This window comes from Dromiciops gliroides, chromosome 1 (assembly GCF_019393635.1).
Source record: "Dromiciops gliroides isolate mDroGli1 chromosome 1, mDroGli1.pri, whole genome shotgun sequence".
In the NCBI taxonomy this organism is placed as follows: Eukaryota; Metazoa; Chordata; class Mammalia; order Microbiotheria; family Microbiotheriidae; genus Dromiciops; species Dromiciops gliroides.
This window is the reverse complement of record NC_057861.1, coordinates 180,661,377-180,678,657: the sequence shown is the minus strand read 5'-3', so window position 1 is coordinate 180,678,657 and position 17,281 is coordinate 180,661,377. Positions and strand designations below refer to the sequence as shown.

Here is a 17,281-nt window from a genome sequence, read left to right as displayed (position 1 = left end):
TAGGTTGTACGAACATCATTATTTCCATTTTACAGAAGAGGAGAGGGAAGCCCTGAAGGGTTAAAAGATCTGTTGATTTTGGAATAGCTAGGCAGGATTTGAATCTGGGTTTTCTGACTATAAGTCAGGCGTTCTTTCCATTTCCTTATGCTGCCACAGTTGAAGCACATTAGTAGCTAATGTTTTCATGGGTTCATAAGCCACCATATCATTCTGTTGTGCTTTCTCACAGCTAGCAGCTCATGTAGCCTCCAGCTCTAAAAGTTTTCTACACAGCTGTAAGCTGCAGCCAAACCCTTAGAGCTGCTCCACATGGCTTAGACTCCTAAAATATTCACTTCTTCACAATATTTATGATTCAATATTTGTGACTTTTGGTGGTCTTTGTGTAATGAGGATTTAGTGGAAAGGGAGTCGAGCCTTCAGATATGGTTTGGGGCACTCTTTCCCAGTTAAGGGATAGAGACCAAGAGAGAAGTTTGAACCAAAAAATCATCTCTCCTAGACTAGAAATGTGTGTGTGTGTGTGTGTGTGTGTGTGTGCTTGAGACAGATGTCAATTCTAGCCCAGTATGTTGTCTCAGAGGAGAGCAGAGTGGGCCAAAGTTGTTACCCCAATCTCTGGATTCTTTTCTTTGGAATGATGTGGATGAAAGTCCAGAGATATCGATTCACACCCCCTCTTTGAGCTGCCTTTTGACAAACTCATGTGGATATACATATAATGTAACATGGGCAAAACACATGTACACACTTTACAATATGAATTAGAATAGACAGAAATCCAGATATGGTCATTAGTTAATTTGTTCTGTCTTTTCACCTGTAGCATGAATGCATACATCATAATAGGCAAAACCAGGAAAATTAAGTTGCACTTGTGAATGAAAATATAAGTGGTCAATCAAGTTGTTTTACCAGATGTCATCTATCCACACTGGCAAGCACAGAATTGTAGGTAAGTATCAGAGCTTTAAAAATCTTTCATAATAAACATGCTTGAAGAAAAATACTTACGTATTTGTGAAGTAATTATTGTCTCAATGTCTAAAACAATCCTGTAGGATGTTAGTACAGTACTAAATTAAAAATGTTGCTCAAATCTGTTATTTTATTTGAAACATGCTTCTGTCTTATATGTATATTTGTTATAAATGTTTAAAAAAGACACCTGACAGGTGTCTACACATGCTGTCAGTTCTGTATACTCCTTAATAAATCAATCAACAAAATATTTGAGTGCCTGCTATGTACATAGCACTGGGCCAGGCATTGTTTGAGTGTGTGGAAGGTAGGAAAGCAGAGCAGGGTGGTGTTGGAGACATAGAGAAGAATAAGATATGACTACTATCTTCTAGGACTCTACAGTATCACTGGGAGTGATCATAGCACGTGCCTAAAAATGCATATTCAGTGTTTGACTGAATGTGACATATGTGGCCCCAAGAGAATAAAATTTTTAGCAGGGGAAAATCAATATAGGTTGGAGTTGAGAACCCCTAATCAACTCCAACCTATATTGATTTTCCCCTGCTAAAAATTTTATTCTCTTAGTAAATGAGTTGGCAATAGAAGGATAGTTAGAATTTAGCCAGACACTGAGGAAGTAGAACATTCTAAGTGGAATGATTATAAATTTAGAGCTGGAAAGGACCTTAGATATCACTTAGTTCAACCTCCTTATTTCAAAGATGAGACATCTGAAGCTCAAGGACGATGAACAACTTGTCCACAGTAAGTAGTTGAGCTAGAATCTGAACTGGAGTCCTGACTTCAAATACACTAGATGACTTTCCACTCACTATACCTCGTGACCACCAATAAGAACCAAAGTACAGAAATATGTGCCTCACTGTTGCAAGGATTTGAGTTGGGTAGTAGTGAAGAATAAGGTTGGAAAGGTAGTTTCATTCAGATTCTGGAGGGCTTTGAGTTCCAGGCTTAGGAGTTTGGACTTTGTCACGTGGGTAATGAGAATCCACTGATGATGTTTATGCAGAAGAGTAACATGATTAAGGAAGTATTTAAGGTATATTAATCTGGCAGCAATGACAAGGACTGGGTGTGGGAGAGACAGGCAGAGAGGTTAGAGAGAGATGAATTAGGAAGTTGTTATAATAATCAAGGAATAAGGATGGGATGGGATGGGAAATGGTTAAAGAAATTATGAAGGAAGAACTGACAGGACTTTATGACTGGGTTAGTATAGGAGACAAAGGAGATACATAAATTAAAGCCAACTCTTGAACACTTTGACAAATGATGTTGCTATTTACAGAAACAGATAAGTTAAGGGGGAGATATGATTAGTTGGGGGAGGGGAGGAAAGATGAGTTCAGTTTTAGACACATCAAATGTAAGATGAAGGTGAGACATCCAGGTAGAAGTGCCTTATGGGTAGCTAGTGGAAGTCCTGGAGGTAATAGTTGAAGCTGTGAGAGGGGATGAGTTCTCTGAAGGACAGACTGTAGAAGAAATAGAAGACCAGGTTTGGAATAGGGATAGACAAAGAAAAGGTGCCAGACAGTGAGGGAGAGAAGCAACACAATGTAATGTCACTGCTTGGTAAGGCAGTCTTAAGTACAAGGGAGTAATCAATAGTATAAATGCTTCAGGGTAGTAAAGGAGATGGCAGCTGGGCAGTATAGTGGCTAGAGTGCTGGGCCTGGAGTAAGGAAGATTCATTTTTGTGAGTTCAAATCTAGTCTAGGAGACTTTTTAGCTGTGTGACCCTGGTTTTTTGTTCAGTCATTTTGGTTGTGTCTGACTGTTTGTGACCCCATTTGGGATTTTCTTGGCAAAGATAGTGGAGTGGTTTGCCTTTTCCTTCTCCAGCTCATTTTATAGGTGAGGAACTGAGGCAAACAGAGTTAAGTGACTTGCCAAGGGTTACACAGCCGCATGTCTGAGGATAGATTTGAATTCACAAAGATGAGTCTTCCTGACTCTAGCCATAGCATTATATCCACTGTGCCACCTAGCTGCCTGTGTGATCCTGGGCAAGTCACTTAACTCTGTTTGTCTTAGTTTCCTTATCTGTAAAATGAGTTGGAGAAGGAAATGGCCAACCACTCCACTATCTTTGCAAAGAAAACTCCAAATGGGGTCATGAAGGGTCAGACACAATGGAAAAATGACTCAACAATATAGTGAAGGAGAATGAGATTTGAGAAAAGAACATTAGATTTGGTGATTACGAGGTTACTGATGATTTTTGAGAGAGCAGATTTGGTAGAGTGATGGGAATAGCAGTCAGATTGCATGGAATTAGGAAAGGAACAAATAGGTAGTGGAGGCAGTGGATGTAGATTACTTATTTCAGAAATTTTTCTATTAAAGAGAGATGAAAATAGAATAATCTATCTAGAAGGGATATCAGTGATGAGCAAAGGATTTTTTTTTTCAGTTCAGTTCAATTCAATAAACATTTGTATGGTATTCAAGACCCATAAGAGACATTGATCTCTCTTCTGTTATTTAAGAAATGGTATCTTGGGAATCTTGAAAGTCAAAAAAGTATACTTTTATTTTTAATTTCAGAATAAAATTCTGCTCATTTGGCCACTTAAATGATTTGATATAATTTACCATATAATGGTAATATGTAATTTAAGAAGAAAGAAGGGTAATAACTAAGTCTATAATATTTCCCTGTGTCACCTGTTTCATTGTACAATGTATGGCTAAAAGGTTTCTAATCACCCTCTTTAGAAGTGAAATACCATATGGTAAAACACAAAATAAAATAAAAACCCTATAAAGTAACTGAAGACACATAGGCTTAGTATAATGGTTATAGTGGCACATTCCAAACTACCAGTGCATATGATCTTGTAGGGAAGATGTCAGGAAAGTTAAAACTAGTTCTGAAGTTTATGATGTATTTTGAATACACTGGTTCACCAATTTAAAATTATTTCTTTGTTTGGAGCCATGCCCACTTTTAGAATATTTTAGACTCTTCCTTATGTTAGGTGAGTTATTTCTACCTACACAGTCTTTTCCCCATTTGGCCCCTCTTTCCCACTCCCACTAAACTCAGGGCATCACCTTTTTTCAACTGCAATACCTTCCTAACTGGTTTTCCTATCTCTAGTTTACTTTTCTTTTTTTAAAAATCATACATGATACATTTAACAATCATTAAACATTTTTTGAATACCATATTTTCTCCTTCCCTCCAGCCCCTCCCCTACCCACTGAGAAAGCAATATGATTTCAATTAGACATGTGAAGTCACGCAAAACATTTTCATATTAGCCATGTTGTGAAAAAAGCAAGAAAAATAAAGTAAGTGAAAAAATATGCTTCAATCTGCAGAGTTTAAGAGTTCTCTCTCTGGAGCTGGATAGCATGTTTTGTTGTAAGTCTTTTGGAATTTTCTTCCATCATTGTAATGATTAGTGTAGCTAAGTCTTTCACAGTTGATCGTCATTATAATATTGCTGTCACTGTGTACAAGATTGTTCTGTTTCTTCTCACTTAACTTTGCATCAATTCATATAAGTCTTCCTAGGGTTTTCTGAAACCATTCTGCTTGTCATTCCTTATAGCACAAAAATATTCCATTACAATCATATACTACAATTTATTCAGTCATTCTTTAATTGATGGGTATCCCCTCAATTTCCAATTTTTTGCCACCCAGAAAAAAGAACTGCTTATAAATTTTTTTTTTTACATATAGGTCCTTTACCTTTTTTCCTTGATCTCTTTGACATATAGACCTAGTAGTTGTATTACTGGGTCAAAGGGTATGCACAGTTTTATTGACCTTTGGCATAGTTCCAAATTGTTCTCCAGAATGGTTGGACCAATTAACAACTCTACCTACAGTGTCCCAGTATACCTATTATTTCACATCCCTGCCAGGATTTGTAATTTTCTTTTTCTGTCATGTTACTATAGAGTTATTTTAATTTGCATTTCTTTGATCAATAGTGATTGAGCATTTTTTCATATGACTATTTATAGCTTTGATTTCTTCTTCTAAAAACTACCTGTTCAGGGGCAGCTAGGTGGCACAGTGGAAAAAGCACTGGCCCTGGATTCAGGAGGACCTGAGTTCAAATTTGACCTCAGACACTTGACACTAGCTGTGTGACCCTGGGCAATTCACTTAACCCTCATTGCCCTGCCAAAAAACCAAAACAAAATACAAAACCCCCCAACCCTCCCAAAACAAATATAACTTATGGAGATTAACATTCACTAACATATATATGTATATAGATATATCTATATCTATATACATACACACACACACACACACACATATATATATATATATATATATATATATATATATATATATACATCAAGTTGATTATAAAAAGGGACTGTAGAATTTTGTGGTTGACACTTTAACTAAAGTGTCTTGCATTTCAAATGCAGATGGCCCATATATCTATTTCAAAGAAACAAGCCAACTATTCTCCAGGGGTGCCAGATAGGATGCTCCACAAAAATACTCTCGTTCAAACAGACGGACTCACAGCTGTCCCTATCAAATCCAACTGCATAAGGAAGGGATTCAGGAAGAAGGAAAATTACAGACGGGAAAAAAAGTTTCAACAGTCAGAATTATTCTCTGTATTTAAACAATTATAGTCTCATTTTATTTCAGAATACCCTTGAAAAATGATCTTTACTATAAAGCCACAACATTATACATATAAACAAAACCTTGTTAGCAAAACCTTGTTACATTAGCACTGGTTGTTATAGTACTATAGAGATACTAAGATATTAAAAAAATGGAAACAATATACCCTGAAGGCTGCAATATATATGTATATATGTATCCATGTATACATATATATATCTCGATTCTCATTACTACTTCTGCAAGCATGTCACTAAGATTTCATCATCACAAAGTATTATTATATGTGATCCAAAAAGTATGCAGGTTTTTCAGTTTTATGAATTGAAAATACACAAATGCATACCAGGTCTAGCTCAGTACTTAAAAAGGCATGGTCTACAAATACCACAAAACTGAGTCAGGGGCCAAAGCCAGAATCAATTCCTTAGGCTCTGATAGATAATTAGTAAAGAAGATATCTATGGCTTGTTACGTGTATTTTGAAGGCTGGTTTGTAGGTTTTATAAGCAGAAAAGTAGTACAATATGCAAAACAAATTGAGTCAAAAGTCTACTTAGGTATGAAATGACCTTAAAGTGGAAGTCATTTACAAGGCATCTGATGCTTACTAGGTACCAAATTAAAAAAAATTTTTTTCCTTGATCTTTAGAGCAAGAGTGTGAGGTATTATGTGTAAAAGAAACTACCTCCCCCCACCAAATAATAAGACAGAAGGCACAAAAATTAAAACTCTTCTGGTGATGGGGCAGAAAATCTTAAATAAATCAGTGTATTTCCTAGGGGAAAACCCCCAGAATTTTACTTTCAATTTTCAGTAACTAAGAGGGAGGTCCCAGAAACTATAAATTGGCATCTAAAGGTGGACTTTTCCTACATCTTTAATAAAAAGTGTGATAAAATACTGGCAGATAGGTTCCTACTGGCAGATATGTTTTTGCTGAAATGTGTACTCTAGATGACAAAATTTAATGGATAAAGTTACAAAAAAAAATTCACACTTTCCTGGGCACATTTTCACTGTGTTATACATGATTTGGCTAAAAGGTAAAAATCAACATCTTACATTCTTTAAGATTGTTATTAATATTTTTCAACTAGTATTAACATAAGAATGGAATGCAACAGAATATGATTGTACAACTGTATCATGCAATATTTAGACTTATCAGTCATTATGCCATAGCCAATGATATGAAGGGAGTGTCTTTTTTTCTTTAAGTCTTTTATGTTCACATGGCATCTTTTAGGATCAAAACTATAAATGAATGCAGACTGTGAGGCAGTTTCAAATATTTCAGAATGCCTAATAAAGCGTGCTGGGAATATCTCTGTTCCTAGAGTACAGAGCGGTTGTTGGCTGCTGCTACTTCTAGTCCTTTGAGGCTGCTATTCTTTATTTAGGTGACCTATGGATATTAAGGTCACAGGGTTCTCTGTGTGCAAAAGTGATTAGCCCACAATTTCCGCAGGTTCAGTAACCAACTTGGATCCGTCCCATGCTGTCTTGAACTGTTCTGGAACTGGAAATTCTTTCTGGTAGAGGGATAACAAGAATGTAGGTTAAATAAATGAAGGTTTTCTTATGCATGCAAACAGTTGGCATGTGATTAATGTACATGATGGATAAAGAGTTTATATCTGAGGCAAACCTGAGTCAGAGAGGTCCTCTGCACTACTCTCCAGAAGCCATCTTGATACCACAGAGACAAACCTGTTTTTTCCCAAGTCATGAGCATTAATGTTGCTCACCTACCCTTTGGCCTGGGAAGAATATGTTTTGAGGCTAACAGGGAAATCAGTTTTTCACCTCCCTGCTGATACTCCTTTTTCCCCCTTCAACCCAATCTGGGGTAAGGACCACAATACATAAAAAACAAAAACAAACAAACAAACAAAAACTGGAATAGAAAGGAAAAGTGGGAACAAAGAAGTTTTGCTATTTTCTTCAGGGACACCTCTTAGGTGCTTCATCTAGGGGTCTAAATGAAGGGAAATGGGCATCTATCTGTCTTTGGCTCTGGAACTCTGGCCTCCCTCACTTATCATTCAGGAGTCACCAAGAATCGGTTTTGCAATTGACCTGGAGCACATGTTTCTTTCTAAAATGGATATTCTGGTGAAGCACACAGCTATACTTAGTTGAAGTCAAGTCAAAATTTTCACAGGCCCTTTTTTTTGAGTATATATATATATATATATATATATATATATATATATATATATATTTTATGGCAGATACTTGTTGAGTGGTAGCATCACAGAAAGTCTCAGAGAGGACAACTCAACCCATATCTTTAATATTCTGAAGACTGGTTGGACCACATGACTTCTGAGGTTCTGTCTAGCTCTTAATCAATGATCCTCAGCAAACTTGTAGTTCTTCTTATTGAGGTCAGCAGAGTAAATGAGGTTCGGTTTTTGTTATCAAGTCACACTTCTTTGTTACTGGCTGAATTACTAAAATCCTCTAGGTGATCCTAATTTTCCTTTGGAAGGAGTCATTGCTCCTTGAAGCTACTATGCCTACTATAAATGAAAGATGTACCCATGGGGCTGAGCTGGAGGTGGGGATAGAATTTAAGATGTGAAATCTCATGAGAAGTCTTAACCAACAGAAGAATGTACTGAATGCAAACTGACTTGACATGCAAGTCAATGTGAATTTTTCCACTTAGGTCAAAGCATATTTTACTATGGTTTTTGAAAGCTGCAGCCCAAGTGTGTGTGGGAAGGATGCAGAGAGGAAGTGATGGTTTTTAAGGGGAGTGTGACACTCAATCTTTTCCTTTGCCACCTGTAGGAGCAGTGCTGCCCATGCTTTTGTCCTCATTGGGATTTCCCTCATGCTTGAGGGAGGTTGGTTGTGGCAATAGTGACTAGACCAAGTAAATCAGCCTGTGTTCTGGTTGCTCATTAGTAGGAAAATTGACTAGTAGATCATGATTAACTGGAAGATTTTCGTCTAGAGAATGTCAAGCTAAGAACCCCAATTAATTTATCTTTTCCCATATAATAGCTATTCATATTTATAATTCTTTATGGTTGTACTATAACATTTGTAAAATGTTTGCAAAACTTAAAGTACTATTTTTTATTATCATTGAGGCAATTTAGATACACTTTCTGGGCTTACTACAGCCTATTACCAACTGTGACTTGTGTGAAATAAATAGAATAAATGATATCAAATCAGAGCTGTGTGGTCAAAGATGGTGATGGATTGGCCACGTACCAAGAATGAAGGGTCACAGCTGGATATAGCCTGAGTGTCTCACTGATATTCACAAGATGGGGGAAGTCTCTCGATTATGTTGGGTAGACCTCACATGAAGAATTAACAGGAAGACACAGAAAAGTCACAAGAGAAAGTATGGAAGAGTTGGGGGCAGCACTACTGGAGGCATCAGAGAGATCATTTTATGGAAGTTTTGGAATGGAAGCTCAGAGTTGAATAAATGTTTAAGCAAAAGTATGAATGTTAACCATACAGACTAAAGAAAGATATTGGTACTCTATATACTCACATAATCACCATCCTGTGGAATAAGTATGTTCATTTCAGATGACTTAGCACTCACGATCTCACAGTCTAAAGCTTCTTCACTGAGGTATATGTGGCAGCCTTCTGTCTTATTAATTGAAATTGTTGGCACTTTTCCCATAACCTACAGTTAAAACAAATGAACTCACTTGAAACACTGTAATAATACAGATTACAAACATGAACTAATTCCAAAGTAAAATTCAATAAGCCTTAAGCAAAACTCATGAATGTTGGGCAAGGGCAAAAGGATGTAGTTCAATGGTTCCCAGGGTCAAAAGAACAATGACCATTTTAGGGGAAAGAGATTATAAGAAAGGAATTTTCAAATCTTAGGATCATCTTCCTGAAAAAAGAGATAGAGGGCCTTATATTATGGTAGCCACTGTGTCTGGGGGTGGCTTAATATTTATCTTAGTAGGACGGCAATGTTCAGGAACAGATGAATGGATAATGAAGGCATTTTCATATATTTAAAAGGTTCTTTACCCCATATATCTTTGCCAAGTTTGAATGAATACAGATATTAAGTATTGTCATATTACATAGCATCAATAGTAAAAAACTGATCCTTGAATGTGATAGCTGACTGATTAGTAGTTTTCTTAACCAACATAAAAATAAAGGAGAAGGGGCAGCTAGGTGGTGCAGTGGATAAAGCACTGGCCTTGGATTCAGGAGGACCTGAGTTCAAATCCAGCCTCAGACACTTGACACTTACTAGCTGTGTGACCCTGGGCAAGTCACTTAACCTCATTGCCCTGAATAAAATAAAATAAAATAAAGGAGAAGCAGGATGGTTCTCATTAGCAAAGTATTATGCTAGATGAAGACACTTATCCCATCTGTCTTATGAGGTTAATGTGATAATTAAATGAGATAGTATACATTCAGGTACTTTGAAGATAATAAAACTCTCTATAAGTGTTGGACTTTATTTTCAGAAACCTGGGTCAAGGAAGAAGGGCAGGGCTAGGCCATTCACATAACAACCTCCAGTGTAGACAACAGGAGAATAGATGCTATGTAATGTTTGCAAATATTCAAGCACTACCAAAAAAATCTGCTTAGTTTTAAGTTTCTTTCAAACAACCAGACTTTAAAAATCTCTGAGGTGTTCTATAGTAGAGTCAAATGTTTTCAATCCTACCATATTACAGCTTCATAATTTTCCTTCTTCAAATGGTAAAGTGATAAGAACTTCTCCTCTTTCATCCTGAAAACAATGGTGGGTTGCCAATTGCTAAACTCACGTAGATGGCACTCCCGATGGCAAGAATTCCCTTGGGGAAACTCAGTCCCCACACATATCAGTGTAAAAAAGGAGAGGTAGTTTAGGGTCATAAAAATGGCAGGGCTTTCCATGATAAACAAAAAAGGAAATCCAGCCCTGGAGAGCACTAACATCTCAGTAATTTTTGTTGTAACTTCTTTAGTTTAACAGCAACAAAGCAAATTAAAATGTACAACACTGGTCAGAATACTGCAAATGCCAGGAAAAAGAATAAAGAAATGAGTGAGCACCAAACAAATCCCATATGGGGACAACCTTCTGTTTAAACACTATTTTGCATTTAGTTTCAAAGACAGTGGTGAAATGTTGTAGCAAGCTTACAATTCTGACACCCTGAGATGGGTTCTCTCCCTATGAATCTAGGTAAGCTGTAGGAAAAAAATGTTTTAATTACAAAGAAGAAATAATTTTTCTTTTCTCTCCCATTTATATTATGAGGTACATACAAGTTTATGATTATATCTCTTTGGTGTTATTAATTGTGTTTATAAAGCAGTGACTCCCTTTTTTTTGACCAAGTCTTTAAGGAGACTAAACATATGCATTTCAACAAACAGAAACATATTTTACAAAGTTTCCCGCCCCCCCCATTCTCCAAGTGACATATATACAGTAGGAATGGTTTTTCCATGCAGAAATTTAAAGGGTTCATGAATTCATCATTACTTATGAACTAAATTCACATTAGTGCAGTTCTGTCTACCTCCTAGAGAGACAACACAGAAAGCAGATAATTCTCTTACTGTTTCATCGATTTTTGTACTTTTTTTGGTTGCTAAAATAGATTTATCTGTTCTTCTCACTATGGGGCATATATTTTCTATAATTGTTTCCAGGGTTTTAAAAATAACCATATGAAGCTGGGTGTGGTGGAGCATGCCTGTCATCTTTGCTATGGAGGAGGCTGAGGTTGGTGGATCTCATGAGCTTTGAACTACAGGAGAAGTAAAAGTATCCACACTAAGTCTGTCACAAAAATGGGAGCCACCAGGAGGCCACCAGGATGCTTAAGGAGGAATGATTTAGCCCAGATTGGAAACAGAACAGGTCAAAGCTTCTGTGCTGTCTGACCAGGACTCCTTTTCTCAGCAGTCTGGTTCCCAGGAATAGAGAAAATTTCAGAAGAGATGAAAATCCTGGGAAGGGGAAGAGGGTAAAAGAACTCAAGAGGACTTTGTAAGGAGAAAGAGAAAATATGCAGTGTCTGCAGATTTCTGAGCTGACAAAGGTGGCATCTAACTGGATATGGGCCACAGATTGACTTCTGGCTTTAGGCATACTCTTGGCTACAAAGGCAGTAGAAACGTACAGACTGATAATGGCTGAAGTTGGGGCAGATTAACAGTCGATAACTATAGGGCTTATGGAAGTGAAGGCCTTTTACTGTTTTGTCCATTTTTCAGGCAGAAAACAAATGGAACATACTTGGCTCTGCTGGGGAAGAGAAGAGTGGGAATGCACTCATTTGGGAACTGGCTGCTCCAATTAAAACCTACATTCCCCTTTCTTCCCACTTCTCCCCCTCCCCATTGTTTTCTTCCTTCCTTCCTTCGTTTCCTTCCTTCCTTCGTTTCCTTCCTTCCTTTGTTTCCTTCCTTCCTTTGTTTCCTTCCTTCCTTTGTTTCCTTCCTTCCTTCCTTCCTTCCTTCCTTCCTTCCTTCCTTCCTTCCTTCCTTCCTTCCTTCCTTCCTTCCTTCCTTCCTTCCTTCCTTCCTTCCTTCCTTCCATCTCTCTCTCCTTAACTCTGTATGGTTTGTCTAGGTTGCTATTTGCATTATAGTAACTGAGTATCTCTACAGCTATGAAGTAGCTGGTGTCCTGATTCTAAATCCTGGGTTCTTTCCTGCTCCCATTCACTGTGCCAGTCTTAGGAAGTTACCAAGGAGAGAATGCATGCATTTGCTTTGTGCTGAAGCTTACCTGAATTTGAATATCCTTGGAATTGATTACTTCCACGATGCCCACAACATTATCAAACACGAGGCCAAACTTCTTGCAATTGTCTAGGGAAAAAAAAACAACAACAAACAAACTCCAAAAATATATGGAATTGCTTTTGTATGAAATGAATTATAACAGTAACTCCAAAACCATAGGTCTATCCTACCAATTGTAATGGAATTTATTTTTCCTTTAATTTGAAGAGTTGATTTGTTACATTTGAAAATGTAAGCCACTTGCTTCAGCTCAGTGTCTGAAATCACAAGGTCATTGCTGTTCTCTTGATATTCCTAAAAGAAAAACAAACACAAACATTACATGTATTAATATATAGGTGGACAAGTCTCATTGATTGTTGAAACATACATAGACTTTTGTGTTTATATTAATCTTTTATATCTTTTCACTTTCAGATCCTCTGCCCTAGGGATCAAGCTATAGATTTTAAATTTTCACTCTGTTCATGGGGAATGTTTTATTGTTGATTGATCATCTAGAGTTACCTTCTAGAGAGTTATGTTCTTTACCTCTATGCAGAAGAATTGAGAATATTCCTCATGCAGGCCTGAGTTTGATGAGCATACACATGCATAGATCATGGATTGGCTGTTTTCTTTGTACACACTTGCTGATGAACTAGACTGGGCAAAGAAGCTAATGGTTGAGCAGTAAATCCTGTGAAACATGGCCAATTGGGTGGAAGTATGAATGTTAAACACAGCCTCTAAAGGTTAAATCATTTGGAAATTTGGTTTAGGGAAAATCTCTAGGGAATCCCATGGCCTTAGTGGAACCACCAACTCTCATCTATATTCAGAATATCATACTTCTATTACTTTTATTTCTGTTATCAAAGTTTTTTTCTTTTTTAACCAACAGAAATCTTTTTTCCCTCCCTCTCAATTTCCACACCGCTAGAGGGAAAATCCCATGCACCAAATAAGTGTAGTAAAGCAAAGCAAATTCCCTCATTGACCATGCTAAAAATACATGTCTCATCTGCACCCTGAAATCTCATCTACCTCTCTTAGGAGGTGGAAAGCATCATTGGTCCTCTGGAATCATGGATGGCCACTGCATTGATCAGGGTTCTTATGGCTTAAAAGTTGTTTTTTTTTGGTTTACAATGTTTTGTAATTGCATAAATTATTTTCTAGGTCCTCCTAATTTCATTCTTTGTCAGCTTATAAAAGTCTTCAAAATTGTTCATTTTTATAATATTGATATGATAGCATAGATTCTTCTATTTCTATATAGACAAATCCTTGAAAGTTGTGGATGCAATAAAGGGATATGGTCACATCAAACCTTTGTCAACATAACAGGTAATAAACTTGCTAAGGTAGAACAAAATGTGTCAGAGTCTGTGAAAATGGCTTGGTCTTGGTCTCACTCTGTGTGGGCTGGATAACTAGTAATACAGCTATACTTACCACTCTCCATTTCTTTCTTCTAGCTCTAACACGGGAGGATGGTTCTGCTGCAAAGGGGACTGGGGAGAGATGGAACCTGGATTGTGGTTTTTAGTAGGAGAATGAGTTTGTCCTCCTTGAGCCCTCAGCTTGGGATTCTTATGTGTCTTCTGATCATCAGACACATGTCGGAGTCCTAGAAAAACAAACTCATCAATAGGTATCCTAACACATTGTGTAAAGAGAAGTTATCTTCCTCTACTTTGAAGAATTATAAGAAGCCATAGTTTGAGCAGAATGACATACTTTTATAATGTTACCCTAATCATAGTTCAGGGTCACCTGATCTTATGCAAACTCCATGGCCCTAGGTTTGGGTAGCATCTAGTTGTTGTTGAGTTATTTTAGTCATCTTTGGCTCTTTGTGACCCCATTTCAGGTCTTCTTGGCAGGGGTGTTAGAGTGGTTTGCCATTTCCCTCTCCTGCTCATTTTACAGATGATGAACTGAAGCAAAGCAGGTTAAGTGACTTGCCCAGGGTCACATAGCTAGTAAGTATCTGAGGCCAGATTTGAATTCATGAATTTTCATCTTCCTGATTCCAAGCCCAGCGCTCTTTCCACTGTGCCACCTAGCTACCTGTACCACCTAGAAGTCTAGGTAATAGCCTAGCTAGTAATATTACCAATTGAAACACCTTTGCCTTGAGTATCTTAAGGTGATGGGTAGAATTTAATATTTCCTATGTGCCTATCACTGAATGAAATGAAAGAAAATACTTACATAGCTAATGCATTTATTTATATGAAGGCAAAACATTTCCTATCTTACTAATTTAGTGTATGCCATTAGAACTATACTAGAATAATAAATCCAACTTCATTTAACAGATGAGTAAACTGAGGTCTGGAGAGATGAATGACCAGGACTAGAACCTTTGTCTGTTGACTGGTATATTCTTTTCCCTATCTATGCAAAACAAAAATGTATTGTCACATACTTTCAGCCTTTAATAATTGTTCCTGCAAATGGAATAGCATACATTAAATGCCTTTCATGTACTCTTTGATCCAACAAAACTGGCCTTCTAGCTGTTCCTCACACAGAATACTCCATCTTCCCCCTCTGTATCTCTGCACAATTTGTTCCTCTGCCTGTAATTCATTTACTTCATTAACTATGCCTCTACCTGAACTAGTGAGATGGAGTCATATTGTAATTCTTCAACTATTGTGTAAGTTCCATGATAGCAGCCATAGTCTCTACTATAATTGAAAACTCCTCCCCACTGCACTAAGTAATGTTTAACTGATGTTTGGATTGCAAGGAGGCAGAAGCCAAAGCATCACAGGCTAAACCATTAATATGTTAATAACAGGCAGATTTTGAACTTGGAGCCCCTGAATTCTGATCCTGATCCTTTTGAATTACTTCACCTGTAAGAGGACAATATTTTTTTCATCCCAAGAGTATTTGCATGTGCGTATGACTTGAGAATAGAATGGTTCACTTGTATCAACCAGGGATCAGAATAAGCAGTAATGCACTTCAGGAAGACTTGTACACCTGGTGTTACTAGATAGGAGAGACAGGTTTATTGTTCTTGTTCTCTAACCTTTAGTAATCGCTTCCCCCTGGTTAAGCTGAGCAAACAAAGCTGAGCGTGATGGTGAGGACTCTTCTTTTCTGCCTTCATTATCAAAGATTGGAGGTGGTCCTGGAGGTGGTGGAGGAGGAGGGGGTGGGGGGACACCTTGCCCACTGGAGAGGACAGACAGCACTGATGAAGGTGATGCTACCGGACCCTGTGGAAAAGGAAAAAAAGATTTAAAAAACACATTTTGCTTTAAGACTTATAATTACTTTAGGCAGCTAGGAAAGGACTCTCAAGAACTGTTGGCATGGGAAAGACTGCAACTCATTAAGGGATTCTCAGGGATATAAGTCTATTCAGAAGGTAGGGGTGTGTGTGTGTGTGTGTGTGTGTGTGTGTGTGTGTGTGTGTGTGTGTGAATAGCTAGCACCGACAGTGAACTGAGTTAGGAAGAAGTCATGGGATCTGGGATATTAGCCTTAACTGAATGGCCCTATCCACGGATTCATAGTATAGAGAAGGCATGCTGCTAATAAAGAAACTAGCAAGACCACAGAAGATTAGCATGGTTCACACGCTTAGATTTGAAGGGAAACTGGGCTTTGGCTAATTTAGAACCAGAAGAAAATAAATATATATAGGCCTGACTAAGAGTAGTCTATTTTTCAGGATATTGTTTGCTTGTTATTATATTTGAGTGAGGACATTTCTGAGAAAAATATGTATAGGGCTCTTAGATACTTTTGAATCTTTTTGTATAGTACTGAGACAGATACTCCTTTTCCAGATCAATTTTTTCAAATATGGATATAAGATAACGTATTCCCAAGCCAAGTACTCTAACAAGTCTTGAGTGCTTCATAAAGGTCAAGCAAGATTAAAGATATAGATAATTGAAGAGTGTATGCTAGTGCTGATTTTTTAGGTGGATTAGGCTTAAAGGGCTGACCATTACTTGAAAAAAAATGTGATACTTGAGTTCTTGCTTTCTTTCCTGATGCAACACAATTTTTCAACACTAAATTCCAAGGTATTAAAATAGATCAGTATGGCAAATTATGAGAAAGGGCAATGAGTCCATATTTTCTATGTGTCTTGTTCCTAAATAAATATAGCAAATTGATGCTTTAGATGTTAACCTATCAGGAAGATTTGGGAAAAGATGGAAAATCTTTGTATTAAAAAATAATCCAAGTAGAACAATGTAGTATCAAAATTTTTGTGAAGAGATAAGAAACCTGACCAATTTTACATCTACTTCAAAAAGTCATTATAAGGGGGGGGCAGCTAGGTGGCGCAGTGGATAAAGCAAGCCTCCTTTTAATTAAATTAAGGTTTTATCTCTAATGACAAAGTGTGCTATTTCACTACACACTATTTGGGCCTCTTACTCTGGTGAGATTTTTTTTAAAGTCTTGTCCTGTTAGATCTTGTCCCTTATAGAATGCCTTTTTTTGTTGGTTTGTTTGTTTTTGATTTTTTGGCAAGGCAGTGACGGTTTAGTGACTGCCCAGAGGTCGCACAGCTAGTTAAGTGTCAAATGCTGCGGCTGGATTTGAACTCAGGTCCTCCTGAATCCAAGGCCAGTGCTTTATCCACTGTACCACCTAGCTGCTCCCTCTCTTACTAGATTTTATGTGTATCCCTGGCACCGAGTCAGGAGGCTGCTGAGAAGGTTGAGAAAACTTTTGCTGGTAGGAATCCAATTAATTTAAATGTTTGATATAAAAATATCATATATACACACAAACTATTGGACAAATCTATTGAATTATATAAATTCACAATTACTCAGTAGTATGGAAGAGTCAAAATTGATATGTCTGAATATGTAGTACCTACTTTGACTGGGGAACCCCCCCCCAATTTCCACAATGCTTATCAAACCCTC

The 17,281-nt window shown here is 37.3% G+C and overlaps 1 protein-coding gene across 1 annotated transcript in view; it reads right to left on the bottom strand.

Annotated features, from left to right (window-relative positions):
- Positions 1-5,583: 5,583 nt before the first annotated feature.
- The window catches only part of CAP2 (cyclase associated actin cytoskeleton regulatory protein 2), a 155,940-nt gene continuing 144,242 nt past the window's right edge, over positions 5,584-17,281 (bottom strand). Inside the window, 7 exon segments of the mRNA XM_043975854.1 lie at positions 5,584-7,141; positions 9,133-9,273; positions 12,364-12,446; positions 12,551-12,674; positions 13,818-13,834; positions 13,837-13,992; positions 15,412-15,601. Of these exon segments, the coding sequence (XP_043831789.1) occupies positions 7,058-7,141; positions 9,133-9,273; positions 12,364-12,446; positions 12,551-12,674; positions 13,818-13,834; positions 13,837-13,992; positions 15,412-15,601 (795 nt within the window). The 3' untranslated portion in view covers positions 5,584-7,057.